The 22,290-nt window shown below is 41.3% G+C and overlaps 1 protein-coding gene across 11 annotated transcripts in view; it reads right to left on the reverse strand.

Moving 5' to 3' along the window:
- Positions 1-976: 976 nt before the first annotated feature.
- The window catches only part of LOC109537553 (protein muscleblind), a 153,081-nt gene continuing 131,767 nt past the window's right edge, over positions 977-22,290 (reverse strand). For 4 of the 11 annotated variants that reach the window (XM_048662547.1, XM_048662541.1, XM_048662544.1 and 1 more), the window contains 6 exons: positions 21,531-21,659; positions 19,551-19,592; positions 18,576-18,705; positions 12,247-12,270; positions 7,850-7,934; positions 977-6,663 (listed from right to left, as the gene is read on the reverse strand). In XM_048662547.1, coding sequence (XP_048518504.1) covers positions 7,900-7,934; positions 12,247-12,270; positions 18,576-18,705; positions 19,551-19,592; positions 21,531-21,659 — 360 coding nt within the window. In that variant the 3' untranslated portion in view covers positions 977-6,663; positions 7,850-7,899. The remainder of the gene's footprint in view (positions 6,664-7,849; positions 7,935-12,246; positions 12,271-18,575; positions 18,706-19,550; positions 19,593-21,530; positions 21,660-22,290) is intronic. The other 7 variants (XM_048662545.1, XM_048662548.1, XM_048662550.1 and 4 more) reach the window with 4 other exon arrangements.

Genomic DNA, 22,290 nt, shown 5'->3' on the forward strand with positions numbered 1-22,290 from the left:
ATTTTTAAATTTTACGTCAAAAGTTGGTGTTTTATTTGGGCATAATTGTTTCCGAAAATTTATCAAATTTTATCAATGGGAGATAATAAAGTGGAATTTTGCATTTTAGTAGAAAGAGCGCAAATGTTCAAGACTCCAAAATTTCAGTTGCGCGAGAATTTTTGTTTATTTTTCGAAATTTCCTTGAAAATCGGGTGGTTACATGGTGGCGATTGTTTTATCAAGAGTAGGTAGTAAACCGACATTTTTATATTTTTGTAGAAGCGCAAGTTTTACATTAGTTATAATATAAAACTAGCTTGATTGAAATTGTTAAAAATAAGTATTTAAATTAGCCCCTAAAGCGCAAATCGAGTAGTTTCTTAAAGCAATTTGAAGATTATCTAAAAGGGCGGCGTTTTGCAACGATTTCAAGACAAACCACCCAGAGATCATCAAAAAAATGCTTAAATTGGTAAAATTTCAGGCTTGCCAATAGCGAATCTTTTGCATTTTTTTTGTGCGCAATTTTGGGCCTTAAAAAACAGCCACTCGGTGTTTCGGACTGAACCTCTCACCAGTACCTACGCCGCGCAGTGTTGTCACAAGGCACACATTTTATGAAAAAACGTTTATATTTTTCAAAAATAGGATTCGTCAAGTGCACGAAATCGAGAAGATTGATGTAGGAAAAACACTAAGCAGTTTGACTGACTGAAACTAATATTAAGTCGGATTTGAAATCAACTTTATAACTAAAATACACGATATTCCGCCAATGAAAAAATCGTCAACGTGCAACTTGCTCAAATTTCAACTTTTGCTATTAATAATCTAAAGCGAGTCTTCTCCAATTTGTTTCGCGCACAATTTTGAAATTTCTCGTGTCCAAGCCAGCAGTTTGCTTGGACTCATTCAAAGTTTTTACACCGTGCGACGTTGCTAAGTTGCCACTCTAGAGTGGAATCAGGGAGGATTTCAATAAAACTGCAGAAAGTTTCACATAATGGTTTATTATCTCTACTATATTCAGAAAATGAGGGCCTAAAAGCCCCTTGTTGTATGATCTACTGATCATCATCACATCATTAGTTTATCCTTATTACATATTAATAATTAATAAACAATAGTATATCAATAATCATGTCTATAAGACAAAATGTGAACGTGGGAACTTGACAAAATGTTTGACTACAATGGGTAGAAATGACAGCAACTAAGAGGGTTTACTTGGGGTGTGGACGTTCGGTTGGAGAGTAAGAAGGTTTATTGAGATTATGGCACAAAATCAATATAACACAGATCCTGCTGTTGATGCTGATCGATATAAAGTTCGAGAGGCAAGGATAGTCGGCAACATTCTTAGAAATGGTTCATAATCACACACTTTATCAAATCAGTTCACTGTACCTTCACAACCGGGCCATCCAAGTGGGGGGAGTCGAGTTCTCGCCCCCACATGGATGCCGAGCGTTCAGCGAGAAGAAGGAAACTGGCCGATACAGTGGGTCCGAATCCTAAATACCATGCATACATCTTTAGTGACAATTAATATATTTATATTCTATATATTTATCATACAATCATAAATTTTATATTTCTCCAAAAATAATCTGTTAACTTTTAGCGTTCGTTCTCGTCGCTGAACGCGCCTCGCCTTTCTCCAGGATTATTGTAGATAGATTCCTAAAACTAACTCGGTCAGCGGCGCATTGATGCGCCAAGCGGCGCACCACTGCGCTGCTGAGCATCCACTTAACAGTTCCGTTGAGAAATGGAGCAACTCAGTGCCGATCCATTTGCCAGCGGCCTTTTTAGCAAAACAGTGTTTGCCTCGTGATGTGACTTAAATAACAATCATTACTAAAAATATCACAAAATTGTTGTTGATTAAATGAAAAAATAAAATGAGCCACTTTATTTACATGGGGGATAGAGGGGTGACGGTAGAGGGAAAAGGGTAAAAAGTCCTTTTTCATGTGGCTCACATTAGGATCACTCTGTGTTCAATTTCGGATGTCCTAAAAATAGATCAATAACAACAACTAGGTTAAGGACCTCTCTCTATTCAGGTCGATGCTTAGTTTAAGAGTAAGAAATCTCACCAACTCGCCATAGTCAGTTACCAACGTACACAGTATAACAAAAAAAAGAAAGAAATATATTATAAAATCTTCAAACAAAAACAGTTAAACATATAAAAATATAATAATTTTCACGCACTACTACTCTAGTAGAAATTTCCAGGCAACTGACCTGGGCCTTATACATGTATAACAATAGAAACAACCAAAGAAGCGCGTTGTACGACTCCAACAGAGTGTTTAGTTATTGTTTCCTGTCAGCTAAGCTGGGGATAAGCCGAGTATGCGTAGCCGAAAGCGAAGCAAAGTAGCGTTAGTTCTAAAATGCCAACTACAAACTCACAACAGCGCAGCACATAGTTTCACCTCCGTCTGATGGGGTCCCTTGCAACTGCTTAAAGGCATTTTTTCGATCGCAATTTCAACAGCTTTCCATCTGGAGCATTCCAGAAAATGCCAGCAAAAAATKTTAATTTCAGATTTAGGMAACGCAAAATAATGCGTGAAAACACAATTGAGAGAGCATTTTGTTAGAGGCGAATTTAATTSAGTTTTACACCRGAAAATGAGTTTTTATCGGGAAAAAGAACCATAAATTTAGTGAGTTATTCAAGACTTCAAAGCTGGAAAAAACCTCGCATTTCTAGTCCTTTAAATTGTTCTTTTCTGTATTTTTTACTTCTTGCAATCTGGGAGAACTTAGTGAGTGACTGTCGATCAAACGACTAGCTTTTGGACACCTACTTGAAGGGAGAATTTAGTGAGTTCAATCTGATGAAAAGGCACAATTTTCTRCTGGAAAAARTGCATAAAACCACTTTCGTAAGTGCAGTCGTCAATTTCAAAGTGATTTAGTGAGTTGAAGACGAATTTTAGTGGACTATTTAGCTTGATGACCACATCAGCGCATAAACAGASAGTAGGGAAATCTCGATTAGCAGGTTTTCCACTAAATTCGAAACATTTTTTGCATTTTTCACCCCATCAGCGAAGAGTGAAAGCGCTACCCGGTCGTTACGCCACTGCGTAATTGTACAAGCGACACCGCAAAAAGGACTTCTGACATCAGGATCTACGTCAAAAACATTTTCTATTTACCATCAACAACAACTGTACAATAAAAATCACAAACGAATTTAAAAATTAAAATAAACATGAAAGAATCACAAAATTTCCTTATTTGGTACGAATCGTCGAAAAAGTGGAAGCCAAACAACCAGTTTCGCCAAACAAACACATTAATTGTCATGACAGCGATTGGAATTAAACAGAGAGAAAAATTAAAAATAATAAAATTAAACAAAGCGAAAGCACAAAGTCAAGAGGCTATAGAGTGGGTGGGGATGTGAAACTGTTGTAAAGGCTGGTTTCCGCCGAATGCGAAAACTGGCCTTAATTGCATCAAGCGTAAATAACAAGCTACGGGGTTAAAGCTAACTCTATTCACTATGTAAATATAGAATAGATAATATCGGAACTAGGGACACATGCAATATAATTTATAACAATACAATACGGGTTAAGAAAAATGCTTATACGCTAACTACCAACTACTAAAGGGCTGTGGAGGCGTTACAGTTGGTAGGCCCCGCCCACTTTGGGGCTGAGGGCCAATCAGCAATTGCCAATCGCGCACCACAGCCTGCTACGGTAATAATAATCATATACAAGCATTGGGTAGGTTTACACTTAGTTGGTACTACTTAAAAGTATCGCCGGCCTCCACAGGGCCTATCGCTTGCCCGTTCAACAAACTTAATCTAAACGAATCAGCGGCCTGCAGAAGCCGACAGCGGATGATTTATCCAAACTTGTCCAATTTCATAACGCTAAAACCACAGACGTAAACGTAAATATTTATAAAGTTATCACAGTGGAGTCACCGCTTACATTATGAATAAACTGCACAAACTGAACTGAGTTATTAGTTAGAGAAGGTTAGTTGGAATCATCAGCAAAACATCGACCAGTCCAGGAAATCGATCGCATTTGGGGAAAAATTCGCTTCAGAATGGGGGCGCGTCCATTGATTGTCGTCGTTAAAAGCCTGCTGGCTCAACGTTTCGGACACGTCCTAAGCTGGTACGAACTGGTTTACTCAAGCGACAGTTTGGGCTAAATCACCCCGGGGTTGTGCCGGATCTGTGACATGCGCACCATTCAATTTACTCAATCATACGTGAAACATGGACGGAACACGTTACTGGATTCGTCAGCTTGGAAACTACATTGCGGGAAATTTAGTGAGTTCGGTGTTTTTTTGCGTATTTATCTCCCCTGGTCAGGAAACCGATGTAAACTGACCCAACAAAATTTACTGACTTCGTCCAGTCACTCACTTTCATCACTCTAGATAGGAATTTAGTGAGTTGGAAATGGTTGAATTTTGAAATCGAGTTTGGCCAGTATTTTTGCAACTAGACCAGACTTCGATACACGTAAAATTTAGTGAGTGCGAAAATTGCCTCAATCACTACTGAGCACTCACTCACTAAACTAATCAACACAACCCAAAAATCACTAAATATTTGACAGCCCATATTGACACCGTCAGGAAAATGTCATTGAATTTAAGTGAGGTGCACAGGTGCACTTAGTGAGTCAATATCAACCCGATGGAAAAAGTAAAAAAAATGACAAAAGTACTTAGCAAGTAGAAGACGCGAGAAGATAAAAAAAATAGTTTTGGTAAATTTTTCTTAAACTGGGTCCCTGCTTGATGGTGATCAACACGCAAAAAAACGCCACGATTTAGTGAGTGAAATGTCAAAAGTTTCGAACAGGAATCGGTTCAATGCGCATGTCACGGGATTTCCAGCAGCAGAAGCAGGAAACAAGATGGGTGGGCTGAAGGTAGAGGCATTGAACGCGCATAACCCAACATAGAGGCAAAACCGAGCAAATGATGCTGCGCACTACAAGCAAAGCAGAGACCTGCGCTCTGACATGGAAGCTCTCACTCTATATCATGGTATTAAAGGGAAAGACCATATATAGTAGCATGTTTGTCTGTGATGGCGTGTAAGTGCATGGGGCGGGAGAAAAATGAACAAAATCGAACCGAAAAAACGAAGCTGAACTGGTTCGTCGGTGGTGAGTTCGTGTGAACGCGCTAAAAGCTGCTCTACTCGACAAACTAAATTATTCCTTAACATTTGATTGGTACCGTTTTCTTGGTTGTGACAAAAAAGAGACAAATATGCTACTACCAATATAATATTATTATCGATGTGTGTTGATTTTTGTATAATTTACAATATAAATGTAACGAGTTTGTTAGAATAATTTGTTAGACCTAGTAAACTTTAGAACGCTATATAAGATGAGTAAAGTAACTCCCTTATGCGAGTTTGTCCGTTATGACCTACTTCATTATGTACAGGAAGCCTGCCTAAGGGCGCATGTCCGCATTAGCACACTGAACATGTCTGTTTTGCTCGACACTAGATGGCATCACCTTGTAAATCCCACCAGCGTGGCAGCGCAGGACATGCGCCCTCTGCCGACCGAACACAAAAATATACACATTCACTCAAACAACCCGATATCACACGTGGCGCAACTCTCTCGCCCTTTAATACCATCGACGTATTAAAACAGTCCTAAATGCTTAATGAGGAACTTGTAAAAATATCTTCTCTTTACTGGGAGATATCGAGTTATCAGTGTTGTCTTGACTAGACCAAGACCAGCTGACTTATGACGTAAAACCGTTGTTCTTTTTTTGTTAATTAATTGTATTTCTAGGAATACTGGACATCGACTGAGGTGGAGATGCGGACACGCTTCAGTCTATACAAGGTAAGACAGTCATTGACTTTAAAGCTTGACATTTAGGAACATTTAATTAGGGTGCATTTGATTCGATGGCCTTGATGAGTAAAAGAGGATCACAGTGTAAACTGGCAACCAATCGAATATCTCCCAAAACGGAAACCTGCTTCAGAGGAAGAACGATTCAAAAATGGTGACTCAAGCGTCACTGGCCGCCATCTAACTGATTTGACATTGACAGTCAGTGTAACCAACCGACGGCCATTTTAAGTCGTTGTTCTTTTGAGGCGATTTCCCTACAACATTACTGTACACTAAGCGCGTCGTTACACCTTATGTGACATCAGAGTGAAGACCGTGTTAGTTAAACAGCTAATCGCGCAACCGGAGCGCAATTTCCGTCCGATTGTCGCCTAAATTTTAGAATATAACGGTCAATTGGATGTCCGGAAAGAACCATGCGCTCACTCATTCGTTCGCTCACAAACAATTCGCACACACGCTCACAAAATCGTCTAGTCGCTAAGAAACCGAATCTATCCATCATTAGAAAACAATATCATCTGTTTGATTGGCCAATTCAACGGCCAATATGTATATAATGTATAATAAAAACGTCTATGCAATATATAAACATATTATGATAAATAAGGTTTCGGTGTTAGTCGTTGTGGCTACTACAGGTAGGAGGAGAGGGCGGCCATTACGGGGGCGGGGGGCAGCGCAACAGGTATGTGGTAGTACTTGCAGGCGCTCCTGCTGCACTGACCTTTGGCCGCGTCACGACAAACCGCCACTCGGTTCTCGATCACTTCAACTCCGTCTCCTGCAAAATACACCAACATTTACCACAACAACTCTTTAACTGTCAAAAAAGTTGACATTGTAACCTGCCAACGAGTGTCAAAGTTTGGGTAGTGATTGTGTGCCAATTGGACGTTAGAACACCCGGAAAAACCATAAAGTTCCATTGAAAACATCGACCCCACGTAGCTCTTTCGCTCAAAGCTTTCTATGCCAGTTTTTACTGGGGAAAGTTGACATTTTGTAATCTGTCAACACTGTGACATCTGCCAAGGGTGCGGTATTTAATTGTCAACATTTGGCTTGGAATATTCAGGTTAGGACACTTGGAAATCTCTTACAATTATATTAAACACATAGAACTCATGTTGCCGTGTTGCTCAAAGCCATCTATCCAACTTTTTACTGCTGAAACTTGACATTTTGTAATCTGTCGAGACTCTGACGTATGTCGAGGTTGGGGCATTTAATTGTCACCTTTTGGCTTTGAATATTTAGGATAAAACGCTAGCAAATGTCCAGCAATTCTATTAAAAACAAAGAACGCATGCTGCTGCGTCGCTCAAAGTCTACTGTTTCAGTTTTTATTGCTGAAAGTTGACATTTTCTAGTCTGTCAACATTGTCACAGATGCCAATTTGCTCATTTAATTGCCGCCATTTAGGTGAGAACACCCGGAACTGTTTAAAAAACATGAATCTAAGTTGCTGTCGCTGCGGCAAATCAACAATCTCAGTTTTTAGTGGTAAAATTCGACATTTAGTATCTTGTGCGTCTTTGACACATGTCAAAGGCACCGACTAGAAACACAAACAATTTTCGGTGGGAGAACGCAAAAATATCAAGAATTTCCATTTAAAACCGACAATTGACTATCAAAGTTTTAGCTGCGCAACTGTCTGAACAAGCCTTAAAACTGTCTAAATCGACTGCGTTACAGCTTGTCATTTTTGTCACATCCGTCAGGGGTGACGGTGAAGTCACTTTTACGTAGAATCTTCAAAACGCGTTGATTTTTTTGGAAATTAGGCTTGAAGCCAACGTTCAAATGTACTGTTAATATTTGGAAACGGTCTTCGCGCATCTCTGAAGGTTTTTTTGCGAAAAAGTGTGAGTCTTCAGGCTGATGAGAGCAAATAGGCCTGAAACCCCCTCCAAGCAGAAAAAAGTTCAACAAATGAGCCTAAAAAGTGTAAAGAGAGCCTTACCTTCCTGTAGATGTACAAATTTGCAAGTTGGCCGGGTGCAAAGGCCACGATTAAAATCTTGGCACACCGGGAGGGTGTCCAGTAACTGAAAAAACACAACACTATTAGTGAACAGACCAAACACGACTGCGAAACAGAACAATTAAACTTAGTTGGTTGACAAAACGGTTGTTGCTCGTTTGTTTGTTTCCATATATTTTTTTTTTCGTTTTAATGGCACTGGTGCAGATTATGCGCCGGTGAGTGAGGCCGGTTAGAGATAATTCAATCATTCTGCAGCACGACAAAATCAATGTTGAAAAAGCCAAAAAAAAAAAAACGAAAAATCATTCGAAGCCGGGACAAAGGACATCTGGGACTGAGTGTGTGAATGCAGCGATTCAGTCGAATTTCCTCAAGCAAGTGACAAAGTCGTCGTTCATATTTGGTTTAGCGACCGTCAGAAATCCGACGGAATCGCCTGTTAAATCTATAAAAAAAAATTATAAAAACAGTCCAAGCTGATGGCAGCAAAGAGGCCGAAACCAAAAGCGGAGTCTTGATCGGTGTATTTCATGCAGAATGTTTGAAAATCTTCACTAGAATGCTAAACAATTGGCAAAATCAAAAGCGTGTCCTAAAATAGAGCATTCAGAGAGAGAGAGAGATTGAAAATAAAACACAAATCACTAGTTAAGTAAAGCTTGATCATAACAGAGATTGCGTTTAAGCCGAGCAAAGCTCGGGGTTGGAGTTGCGCAGTTTTAGTCACTGTGCCACAAACCGAACAAGCTACAATGCTAAGGACCACCGGGTGTTCCGGAACTGAAACTGTGTTAAATCAGCAGCAAACGGGCCCATTTCGGAACACCCAATCAATCAAGTGAGTGAGTGACATCAATCGGAAGCAGCATGATTGTTATAAGTGGGGATGATTAAGGCAAGAATCGCATTAAAAGCAACAGCATTGTAACTTGTTAGCCAATCAGAGGTTCATGCCAGCTGTTCTACATTGCCATTAGGTGGGGGGACGGCGCCAGCCGGTTAGTAAGTAACGTAAATCTGGCAACACATCCCTCTACTTACTACTTAAGAGGCATTTAGGTTATGTAGTACAGCTCACAGGAAGTTAAACAACGTGAATACCTGTCCTTGCTCGTCAGTGTAGATCACAAATGGGGCGTTGGATGGCGCGCCATTGCCTAATGTCATCATGCAGAGATTTTGTGCATCAGCAAGAAGCAGCATCGCAGCCAGTAACAACAGTACGAGTTACACAGCCAGTACGAGTAAGTAATTGAACCCACCAGACACCACCATGTATGTATGAGTTTGTTTCGGTTTGGAAAAAGCAGACGCGATCGATCGGTTCGGTCACCGTAACGGAAACGAGCAAATTAACGACAGAAATGTCAAAAGGGGGCGTGTCCCCCAGTCCCAAGAAACACCGCACAATTTGAGTGGGAAATGCGTGTGTGAGAGAGAGACAGTGGTGGACGCGGCAAATCAGACATGGGCAAGCATGAAACAGAAAAGCAAATCAAATTGATTCGTCATTCCCTACGGTTCGATTGGGCGATGTTCAGAAGGATGTCCTTTGGATTGCAGCCTTTAGCCAGTACGGAAAGGAAACTTTTTCTAGTTAAAAAAAAAGTTATGCAAATATCGCTTCTCATAATTAAATGTTAATGTGTCTCATTCTGCTCGATTCAAAATCTAGCTTTGCTAGCGATCATCCAAGCTGGGGCACTTAATAAATTTAGCCCCGCCTACTTCTGGGGCGTTTCATCTCATTCTATGACACACACACACGAAAAATTCGGCTCTGTTCCACTCACACGGAGATTGTGCGATGATTGATCCGACATCCTTCTGACCGTTACCCAATGGCAAAAATCGACAAGTATTTGAAAACAATAATCAAACCATCAAATCGATGAGGTGAGAAAGAAAAAAGCGAAAAACAACAGTTAAAATAGGATTACTTACAACTGGAAATCTACCTAAAATAGAGTAGCTGAAATGGGATCTCCTAAAGCAAAAGCGGTCGGTACTGTTAAAATAGGATATTAAAGAATTGTAAATAATGAGAAGGAAACAAGCTGTTACAATGTGTGTGGGACAAATCTGCGTTGCTACAATTAGTCTATGCGGCTGGAATTCTGCAAACATAACATATTAGATATGGGTAGATCATAGGTAAATCATATATGTATGTATGTATATCAACGAGATCAAAATGTATACTTTACTTACACTACAAGCTACGGTTTATTTGAGCCAATAATAATTGTCCCCAAGCATATGGGCATTGATAAAACGGTTCTAGGACATGCACAAATGAGACGTGGCCAAGTACAACTAAGTACTACGCTAATTCTCGGCCACTAATATCCACACTTTTACTTAAATCAGTTAGTTTACGTACTCGGCAACCATTTGGTAGCGGATAAGCCTAATTAAATTGTCGAGAAAGCACGCCAATGGTGTGTGGTCAAACAATACCTACCGCTACATAGAATATAAGTCACATAGTTTCAAATATACAACCCATTATTGCCCAATGATCACTAAAACTGGGAACGTGGCTACTTGGCTGAATATGCGAATACAATTGAAAATATTCCCAGTCTTAGCCGCTAATCGGTGAAGAAACTCTGGCAAAGCAACACCCGATTATCCAGGTTATTAGATAGGAGATGACGTTGTGCAATGTGCTCTGAGCGCGGAGAGGAAGCGGCTGCAGCCAATAGGCTGCCACCACTCGACTCGCGCCGTTGGAGACTCAGAAGGTTAGAGTGAGTGCTTCAGAAGACGGTTAAGGAAAACGGTCTATACAGATGAGCAGTCGATTGCACATTACACAAGCTGAAGCCAGAATTTCAGCGAAGTTTCATCTTCGCCAGCCTCAGTCTGATTCCGTTCGTTCAAGTTCATGGCGGTGGCCAGATTTTTACTCTCATTTTTTCCCTTTTTTTCAAACAGCTCTTGATATTTCACAGACGTTGGACCGAAACAGGTGCTTATTGTGATATGCATTTTAAATTTGCGCTTAGTAATAGGAGGTTTTTCTTCATTCATGAGTTTTTCACGGTTTTTCCAAGTTGAAAGTGGAGCAAAAATTCACATAAAATCGTGCATGTTTGAAGAGAGTCCAAACTTCAAAAAACTTCTACAAGGAATCAGAAAAACCTGCCGAGATATCGAGCTTAAATTTGCACACCCTGTACAAAAAGGTTCAGACTACATTTCAAGGTATCGTTGGCCAAATGCCTGAACGCAATCAAATTTCTAGCTATAAAACCAAAAAAGTTGCTAAAACGAAACTTCTACTCCTTGCAGATGAAGGATGAGAGCACGAGTGAACAATTTCACTCATACTCAGAAACTTTTGAACTTTTTTGAAGCAAGCTAAGAAAAATTTGCTCGCGTGTATAAAGTGGATGAAACTACACGCAAAATATCACGAAAATCCCAGTTTAGCTGATTTTTCGGAAACATTCAAGCTTAACAGGCTGCAACGAAAGAAACGTCCAAACGTGCAACTCGGCCCATTAAAGTCCATAACTTCAACATCCTAAAATTCGCCAGGTTGAAAATTCTACGCACTGTGGATAAAGGTTTAGTGCAGATTTTGACCAATTCTCCTTCTGTTTCGAACACCCCTCAATTTTTCAGAGACTAACTAAGATAACTTGTGCTGGTGTTGACTTTAAACTGAAAAGTATCGCTAAAATTTCGGGATTTTTCATGAGGATTTTAAGGTATTGAAAGAAGCCTCCAAACATGAAACTTGGCGTCTCAAATCGGATAACTTCAAAACTATTAACATGAGCCAATTGAAAAAATCAATGTAAGTGAATACTTGAGGATCATTGAGAGAGAAACTTGCCCACAGTGTATAAAATGACTTAAACGTCCACACTTTAGGCTGCAAGAAAAAAACTCAGAAACAAACTGGGGAGACATTTAGACAGCAGGAAATTTAGATCGCAGGATGGCAAAAACTTTTTTTGGGAACAATTTGGTCCATAACAGAATTGTGAAACTTTGAAACTTTTAGGCCGAAAAAAAGTACCTTCCAACTTAAAGACCCTGGAAAAAAGTTCACCGTGTAACTTCATAATCAGAACCCCTTGATGGTTCTGTTGATCCGGAAAGTTTCACTGTTCGTCAAAAGCGTGATTATTGGGGAAATAAGTGTGTTTGAGAGTAAAAGGTGCCACCGCCACTACCTGATTGAACGTGCTGTGATTCCCACACTTTACTTTTTGCGCTCAGAAAAGCTCCGATTTGCTAGTTGGCAAGCTATGGCATGAGAGACAGAGATTGGCGTCGTTTACACCGCTGTTAACTGATCTGTTTTATTATCATTAAGTAAGCGGCGACAAGCAATTATGAAATATGTAAGGACTTACTGAGTATCGGTAATTCAGCGACACCTGAAAAAACAACATCAGTCAGCTAACAACTCCTCTATGTAGCGTTTAGGGAGTAGAATCGCCGGACAGGCACAAAGTGAGCATTCGATATTTTACAAAATAAAAAAAAGTGAAAGAGCCGCGCGCCAAACAGATGCAGCTACCAGGACTGCATCGGTTGGGCGCGCCTCGTATAGTAGGCATAGCTTCCCAACAGCAACAGAGTAACTGTTTAAGTTGATTGCGATTGTTGATGGACTACCAAGCGTTAGTTCAAGTTGGTTCATGTGAGAAGCGTATGGGTTTACATCGTCAAATTAAACAATCACAAAAAATAAAATGCAGAGTCAAACTATCTCAGAGCTCTGAATCCCCCGCGGACACTAAGAGCCAAAAAAGCGTTGAGCGGCACCGGCAAATGTCGACTCTCCCAAATAGAGGAGTGCAAGGAGAAACATAAAGTAAATAATCGGGAACGTTGTCGATAGGTAGTTGAAATAATAAGCAAATGATTAATAAAACAAATATCATGCATTTTCAAGCATTATTATTACAAATAGTAGCAGTGATAATACATACACCTCAGGATTAGAACAATACGGTACACATTAAAATCAATAATCAATTTTACGAAAAAAATAAGGGGACTGTTTGTAACACTAAAATGGCAAATGTGACCCACACCTCTTTAGCTAAGCGTGATCAGCAGCCTAAAGGCACTACATTATTGTAAGTCGAGTTTAAGGTGGCTGGCAGCTGATTACGCGCACTTCATTCAGCATTTCAACGAGCCTCAACCTCAACTTGGACTATTACACTCAACATTTTCTTGCTCAATTTTCAACTCCTTCTCTCCTGCTCTTTATTATCCCACTGGAACTATCAACGAATATCCAGTTTCAGTACTTTCGCAAAAACCGTGTCAAATCAAGCTTCAGTTTTAATCACCAGATGCCAGGTCCGGTTAGGCAAGTGGCCTCAAATATTGCAACTTGAGCTCGCGTGGCAATTTTATTAGGAACGCACCCAAATATTGCACTGGTTCAATTTTCTGCCCCAATATGGGTTTTTTACGGCTTAGAAAGCTGCAAAATTAACAATATTGTGGCTTTTTGCATTTGCAAGTTTATTAGATCGAGCCAATACTCATTTAAAGCGATTAACAAAATAATTTGAATTTTGGTAAAAACGCCCCAGAAATCTCGTTAGTTTAGAGCCTCTTGATCGATCTCTTGGATAATAATCCATTTAGAGCGGATTTGTTGCAAGTGGCAATTTTACAGAAAGCGCACGGCATTGATAAAAATATTTCAAATTTGTTTAAAATTTTCAGTCAATTGGCACAAAAAACTTCGTCTTTACAGCGCCTAAAACTTCAGTTTAAAGAATGTCGATGGCTTTTTTGCAACTCTGAAGCAAAAGGTAATTTTAACGTTAAATGCTGCAACTGGAGGTTAGAATTACTTTAGGCGCGCATAGAAATATTTTTGGTTTTGGCAAAAAAATGACCCAAAAGGCAATTAATTTATTGCAATGCCTGATTCAACGACTTCAAAGGGAAAGGATTCAAAAATCCAGTGTTTTTTCCAGAAAAAAACCGTGAAAAGTTCATGTTTCAAATCTGATTAAATGGGTTGTATATATATATTACAACAATTGGCATTTTATGAGAAGCCAAGACACTGGCATTCTTTGAAAGACTGCAATAATTTATTTTTTGCTGTGGCAAATTGGCACAAAAGTCTTTTACGGCCATGAAAATTTCATTTTTGCGATCAATGTTGATTGCTTTTGCAACACTGAGGCAAAAAAGCATTTCAGGATATATTAAGCTTCAGTTTGTGTGATTTATTGCATTTAATTGCATTATTGAAATTTACGGAAAACCTTTCGGCATTACTTAAGGTGCCTAAAGAAGTCGCTTGAATTTCGGCCAAAATGCCCCAGAAAGTGACTTTTTCGACAATCTCAGCTTGATGTTGTGTAAATAACTCATTGCAACGGCTGCTTAAGCGACTTACAGTGATTTTGAGCGCAATTTGGACAGTTTTTGCGAACGAAAAACCTGAAAAGTTTATTTGATTTAACTTCAAGTTACGCGTCGAATTACATCAGGTCATTTCTGATTAAGTTTCTTAAATAGTGCAACAACAGTGGCAATTCTATAGTTCGCGAACTGGCACTGTTTAAAATATTTTTTTTCTGCGTAATGGACATTAGAAAAATCGGTTTTACGTCCAAGAAAGTCTCATTTGATGGCTTGAACTGCAGCAGTTTCAGATGGAAAAATGGCCCGACAGTTAAATTTTCGCCCGAGTTTACATAAGTTATTGCAACAGCCGATTAATTGAGCGTCTTTTTACAAAAAAAAAATCCAACATCAACAGCTTCAGAATCAACAATTTACTGCAACGGCTTCCAAATATGCAACATTCTATGTAAGACTAGAATGATTGCAAAAATAACGTGTAAAGCAGCTCAGTGACCTTCGAGTCCAAAACGATTGAAGCAAACTTGGAGATCAGTTTAATTGCTGGTTTGAAGAGCAAGTTCAGTTTGCGTAAATTTGACCAACATATTGAGCAAAGGGGGCGGTTTGAATTCATTTTCGCTCTGAACTTGAACAGCTAATATTAACTCGATAACGGTTTAAAGAGGTTTTGAGACTTGAGGGCCCATGCTGGAAGGAAACGCGATAGCCGGACGCGCTTGATAATATCACACTGAATAAGCAAAGAACCATGAGGGTTAAAAAGCACAAGCACTAAGACAAATATGTGTTGTTGATTGGTAAGCATGCAATCGGAAGTCCAAGTCGAGTAGGGTCGTCCAAAGCTCAATAATTACGGCCTTTACCAAAAAACAAAACGAGCTACTAGCGATAGCCTAGTACTATCCTGCCTAGTAACATAGTAATCCTACTTAAAAATGCAACGTTTATATAGTTTTTAGTGTGTTCGAATATCTTCATATGTTTATCTAAAGTCAAATAGACAAATACTTATTAATATAATGATTTAGATTACATGCATCACAACTTGGCGTACGGGTCCGTACTAGTAAATTATCATCTTCTTTATCATTAAATGCTAACTAGTAAGACACATGTTTAATATTATAGGATAATACATCAAAGTACCATTTCTAAACTCTAGCCTATATCTTACAAAGGTAAAAATATGGAACTACGTTGCACACAGAACAAATATTTGGCGCCAACTCGTTACAAACAAACAACTCTAAAACAGTCAGATATTTACAGCTGTTGATTTGGTTGAGTAGACTTCCAGCTTGCCGGACGACTACAAGATACGGATTTCGCTAAAACTTGAACAGGAACGTGCCCGATCAGCACTGGAAATCTACGAAAATTGCACTAAAACCAAGCCTAAACATTTGTTCCACATACAAACTTAGCGATTTAACTGAAACGACACGATTAACGCAGGTGCTACATTTTGTGCTTGGAGATCGAACACAGGAAGACCAAATAACAACAGCCGTTCCGGCTACAAGTCTGAACGTTTACAGTTAATTAAAATAGGAACGAAACGAGCCAGTGTCTTGCCGAACACATACGAATTCAGGTCCAGACCGTCGGCCCAACTTCACAAAAGACTCTACTACTGTGTCAAACTATACAATTTGGTCGTGTCCTTAGAAGTACATACTAATCCAAACCCAAAAAGATTCAGCTCGACATACCAATTCATCCCATACGAAGCAGCCCCCTAAATTTACCACCCAGTGTGGTTGTGTTAATGAGTCGATTCCTGCGGACCATGCAAGACAGTCAGAAGAAGCCCCATGCAGCTCAAATCCGGTTCGACAGCCGGCCATAAAGTCAACGCGCAAGCACACCACCACTATTCATCTGTCTATGTGTTTCAAATTTCACTCTGCATGCTTCAATTTCAGCTACATTAGTCGAGTAGTCAGTCACTCTTCTAGGCTGATGTTAATGACAAAGTGTGCAAGTTTTTTAACTTGTATGACCGTACAATCTGGAAACGCTGATCAATCCTTATTATTATGACATGTAATTGTTAGATCAGCAAATTTGAAGAAACAAAAAGTGGAAAGGAATTGAAACATTTTCAGTTTTCAATATTATTGACGAAATTAAGACACTTTGCTATTCGCAATTGTCAATAAACAGGGTGATGGTTTATCTTTCATTAATTTTTTTCATTTTGTACCGAAACTTGAAGGAAAAGAATCATTCGAATGGAGGGGCCAACTGGTTCATTTCGAAACTGTTTTGTCTCTTGTTATTTTTTCGTTGATTAATACATTTATACGTGGTCACGGAAATTTAATTGAACGTTACTCAATGTTAAAAATAAAACACTATTTTTTCATGGACCGATGTTTCGACTATATTTAAGTCATCCTCAGGGCGGAGAATGACTTAAATATTTTAGTTTTCAAATGGATCAGCGAATAGCACTGTGGAGCCGTTTTATTGAAATTAAGTTTGCTGTTGACACAAAACAAAATGTGCAAAGGGTAGTAAACCCATGAATATAATGATAACTGGAGAAAACATCAGAAATCTGGCAGCAGTGCATGTCCAGCGATCTGCGCACACACAGTCGCTCCTGCAAATAACTGTCAACTTCTTGAAGTTATCCACGTATGTCACACACATTTTATCGAATATAGAGATATAGAGGGTGTCATGAAGCGCGGACTCACTGACACAGTGAAACATGAAATTGAAGCGACTCGCACACATACAGAGAGACGGTCACCAAATAAAACACCCATCATTTGCAAATAGTGTTAGTAAGTTGTAAGAATGGAGGCTCTAAAAGCTCTAAACATTGAAAGGTGGTGATGACTAGGGGAATGGAAGCGGGGCGTTCTAGAAGTGCTAGAAGGAACTAGCAGAGCTGACTTTATGGCCTTGGGCAGGGAGCGAGTGGGCGAGGCGGATCTTTTTGGGCCGGTTGACAAGTAACTACGAAACTCGAAAAAAATGGCACTTCTAACAGATACGCTTATAAACTCTACCATGCAATTCAATTAGGCTCTCAAGTGGTATTAAATCAAATACGTATGTATAAATCCTGTTCATGCAAGTTAACTGGGAACAATATTGTAGCTTAACCGTTTACACAATACAAGGTAGTTACAACCAGCCTAACTTATCCACCAAAAAATCAAATAAAATGCAACTGCATGGGGATTAGTGGTCGATGATAGAGGAGGAGCGGGAGAGAGAACGTTGTTAGCGGTGCGAATAGCGGGATGTGAGGGTATCACAGTATCGAGGCACTCGCCTACCGGCACGGGCTTGAAACCACTATTTTTGACTAGATCCATTAACGTTTACCAGATAAAAATATAACATAATAATACATAACACGAAAATTTTGATAAAAGAACAAACATGGCAAAACACAGGCGACAACTTTTTATACCAAAAAGATAGTAAAAAACACATCAACATGGAGAACCAACGAAAACATCAACGGGAAAGCGGACCTAGGAGGTCTTCAGCTTCTTGAACGGCTGCATGACAACGTTGTTGTTGTTCTGCGCAGCGGCGGCGGCAATACTGGCCGCAGAGGGCGACACTGTGGTCATTGGGGCGGCCGAAACGGTCACAGTGGGGTACTGCGCGCCCAAAAGCCCGCCACTGATCATGGGCGCAGCCGAAACGCCGGTGGTGGGCGCACTGGCGTACGCGCCCGGCCTCATGATCGAGTAGGGATTGAACTGGAAAGCGGCAGGCGTGGCGGCCGGGGGTGGGCGCGCAATGTTAAAGAAATTCTGTTGCGCCAAAGCAGCGGAGTAGGGATGCGCGGCCAGTCCCAAGTTCAACCCAGCGTTGGATGCGCCGAAGCCCAGAGGCAAGTTGGCGTAGCGCATAGCGGGCGGAGGCATGCTCAAAGCTTGCTTGTTCAACGCCACCCCGGTATAGTTAAGCGGGTTCAGGTGGCTCATTTGCGAGTTGGCCAGCGATTGATTCATCGCGGCCAGTTTGACCGCTTTCGCGTAATTTTGCTGTGCGACCTCCTTGGCCAGAGCGGCCGGATCGTGAAACACGGTGACAGACTGTGCCGGTAAGCTGTTCAAGGAGGCGGTGGTGGTAACCGAAGCGGGCAAGGAAATCTGCGGATCGGCCTCCTTCTTGAACTGGTTCGGCTGCAGGGGAGGCGGCTGCGGCTGCTGCGCCGGCTGCTGCAACTGATATGTCATCGCCATTGACACGGCCGGCAACGAGGCGCCGCCCGCCGGGTGCGCAGCTGCAGCCGCCTCCGGAATCGATGGCGAAGCAGTCGAGGAGGGGGGTGGGGCAGGCGAGGTGGGATACTCACATGACACGGGTACGAACGGCTGCTGTAGTTGCATTAGTTGTTGGTAGGTGGTAGCGTTGGGCTGGTAGACTGGAACACCAGACTTGTCGGCCGCAGGTCTCTTGTAGGGCACCATGCCGGCGGGGAACGCCTGAAAACCAAGCAACTTTTCAGCGGGTCATCCAGAAAGACATTGCATACAAACACTCCCTTGGAGGTGTTGTTTGTAGAGATTTAAGGAAGCGCTACTATTGCTCGGAGTGGGGTAGGCCTGTGTAACTCAGTTCATTTTTAGGAGTTAACCCAACGCACCGGCGCTGCAACAGTAACGGCAACAACTCAACACAGTGTTACACAGGCCTACGCAGAAACACTCCCCTTCCCTTTCGATATATATCGAATTTTTATTTTTTTATTTTTTTTATAGCTGATTAATTTATACGAGTGTTAGGAATTAATTTTAGAATAAGCTATGCTAAGACACATGTGTACCAAACAAGGGCAGAAAGACCGATTGCCAACTTTCGTGTGTGTTTAGTGAATTTGAGTTTGTGGTCGATTGTGATCTCAAGGTGTGGTCGTTTGGCCGTCTGCAGTTATTGTAGGGGACTCCAATAATCAAGCTAGTTTTTTTAAAATTTGCCAAAAATCAACCCAAGTTGCCGCAAATCTGCAAATTGCCACACGAACAGAGCAACATTATTTCTGTAAAGTGAAACAAAAGTCATCGTCTTGTTTGGTTTCAGTTTTGCCTGACAAATTTTTGGAAAAATTGGTTCTCATGTTTTTCTAAATGAACAATAGTCAAGCGTTGAGTCTGTGGTTCGTGAGCAGAAGTGGGTTTTTTGTCGCGTTTGGCGTTAGTCTCCATTTATAAAACCATGTCATTGTGTTGTTTGTTAGTGTTTGGAGTCTGTCAGTAGTTTTGTCGTGTACAATACGTGTCCCTTTTGAATTTATTAGGAAAAAAAATAGTAAACTCTGGCTGATACTTACAAAGTTGTCGTAATAAAACGATCCAACAGATTTCATGTCCATCTGAAACAGAACAAGTAATTAGCTCGACAGTCCTGCGCCTCGTGGGACAGCAAACAATTAAGCATCCGGCGGTGCCATAAATGCCCCACGAATGCAGGAATCTACGGCACCCCAAATGTCGGGTTATTATCAACATTGAAACGTCTTAAACATTAGATTAGTCTACATCAAAGTAACTAGATTTACGGCAACAGCGATCACTACCCACTGTCGCTGTCGTGTACAAATCAACAACAGAAAAAAACGAACAATGTTAAAGAAAAATGAGAAAAAAACAACATCTGGCCCATCGTCTGAGACCAACCAGCGCAGACCGGTCTCAGACGAGATACAGATTAAACGGTATCGGCGGTGTCGTTGCTAGAATGTTGCGAGATCCAGTATCGTCCATTGCGCCAGAGAACACCCTAAATGACCTAACATGTTAACGGCGCACTAAAAGCTAGACATTGACGTGCAAATTTCGAAAGCCTTCGTAGCGAAAAGCTGTCGGGTTTAGTTCAAAGCTCAATGTTGTAGGAAAGCGCACACATGTTGGCGTGATCTTGTTCAAAACGTTACTCTACAGTTACAAGCTGTCTTTTGGGGCCAATGCTCAGACGGTTGGATATAAAAAGGGTTGCCTGGAGAAATGAGGAGGTGAGCTTCCAAAGTAGATCACCTCCTCCGATATGTGGCTGCACCGTTTTTCAAATGGTCCTCTCGATGCGATCTTAAGCTCACGCTACTTGCACTAAAGCAAACCATTTTGCGCCCTGATTTCAACAGAAAATTGAAAGAAACATCGATTAGCACCTTTAGGAAATGTAAAAATGCTCATGGCCTTGTATTCATTAAGTTTGGTAGGCGGAGCCCAGAGAGTAGGTGGAGCTACATGTTCAAGGTTCCCTTGTAGGGAAACTTTCCTTTGTACTCCACTTACATCTTTGCTGCTGTTCTGGGTTACTTTTTGCCTTTCTCTTTCATAAACTGATATGTATACACTTTTTGCTCCAACCGCTTCATATAGCAGAGTTTGCAAGACTTTGGGCACGAAAATTGAAACTCAATTGGTTCCCCAGTTCAGTGAGCAGAGCACGACACAACTTGTAACTGCCGAATATCACGCGCAAGACGAAGCAGCAAATGAGTTGAGCTGGTCACTCCGATGTCTCTCGGTTAAGCAAATGCCTACAGCCTCTCACAACATGCTAACAACTTCAATAAGGTAGCAGTTCGGCTCTCTCTCTACAAATACAGCGTGAGTAATTTGGAAATTTACACTGTTTGGAACTTGTGCTCATCCAGATTCAGGTCAACGGCTTACATTGTACGTGGTCGGTTTTGATATGTTCAAGCAGTGATAAATAAAATGGAATTAAGCGGTCTTCTTCATGTGCAGGGTGAACACGTGTGTGTGAAGTTGATGCGGAAAACGCGAAAATGAGGTCAATTTTAACCTGGAATGGATTCTTGGATGGAACAGGGAAAGAGCGATGCCTTGATGGCTCGAAGAGGCTAAGAAAAAGCTGGCATAGTGGAATGCCAATAGAGATGGCGAAGCTACATGTTCATCCTGCACAATCAACTGCAATTCGTCGAAGAAAACCTTACATACAAAGCGCCGCATGTGGTAGTGTCTTGCAGCGGCACTAGCAAAGCATGTCCTGCACCGGCTCATCAACCAGCTACTTAGTCCCAGAGCAGAAAAAACGAAAATCCCTATGGAAGCCAGACAGCTATGGTACAAAAGCGCCGACGTTCGCGAGTACCCGCTGAAGAGCGCCGATGTAGTCAAGAAACAAACCACTACCGGATCAGGTGTTAATAGTGTGCTTTGGTGTTAAACCAGCGCTTCCAAATTGCCGTGCTCGGGCAACTTGCAAGCCCTGGACAACTGGAAAACAGGACAAAACCCAAAAACGAAAAAGTGTCATGCAAAGCAGGCGCAAAAGGTACCAGTAATAGATCTGTGTCGGCGGTGCATGGCTCGCGTGGCCTCTTCTTGCCAATCTCGAGGGCGGCTGCTGCGGCGGCTGCGGCGGCTGCAGCCGATGGCTGCGCCAGCAATGGCGAAACGGCGGCGGGCTATTAGTAGTAGTAGCAGCACAAGACCAAGCAATCCGCACCAACGGCAGGGGGAAATAAAACAAACCAGCTCTAATTAATGTCATGTGGGTGGGCGTGGCCGTCGCAGCCGAATTGGTGCGGGCACGTGAGTAAAACTATCATGGACCAACGGTGCCCTCACGCCTCAATCGCCCCAGGGCACCATCTTCCACAGTAAATGTAACAAACACGAACACTTTGAGCGGCAGGCACTGGATTAGTTACGTCTCGATGTTGATGCACTAACGGCAGCGAAAGCATGGAATACCTACAGACCCAACGGATCGCATGACGAAACATGACTGGAGGCGCAACTGTCTTCCTCCAATATGCCCGTTTCCTCAGCATCTTCAATTATTCATCGTGCACATAACCGGCATCTGAGCTTTGTCTCATGTACATTTTTCCTCCCTGTCATCCATGTCATTTCAATCGAATGCTATGGGGGAATGGCCGTCCTACTCGCCCGACCTGAACCGTTACCGCCGAAATGAGAAGGCCATCCGACTGCAAGTAGGCCGAACAGAGTCAAGAAGACTTGACTTGGCTTGCATTTTGGTGGTGGTTTATTAGGCTTGTAATCGACAGGCTCTAAAATTAAGCTCCAAAG

Source organism: Dendroctonus ponderosae, unplaced genomic scaffold (assembly GCF_020466585.1).
Source record: "Dendroctonus ponderosae isolate FM_Combo_2020 unplaced genomic scaffold, Dpon_F_20191213v2 Dpon_F_20191213_11, whole genome shotgun sequence".
Classification (NCBI taxonomy): Eukaryota; Metazoa; Arthropoda; class Insecta; order Coleoptera; family Curculionidae; genus Dendroctonus; species Dendroctonus ponderosae.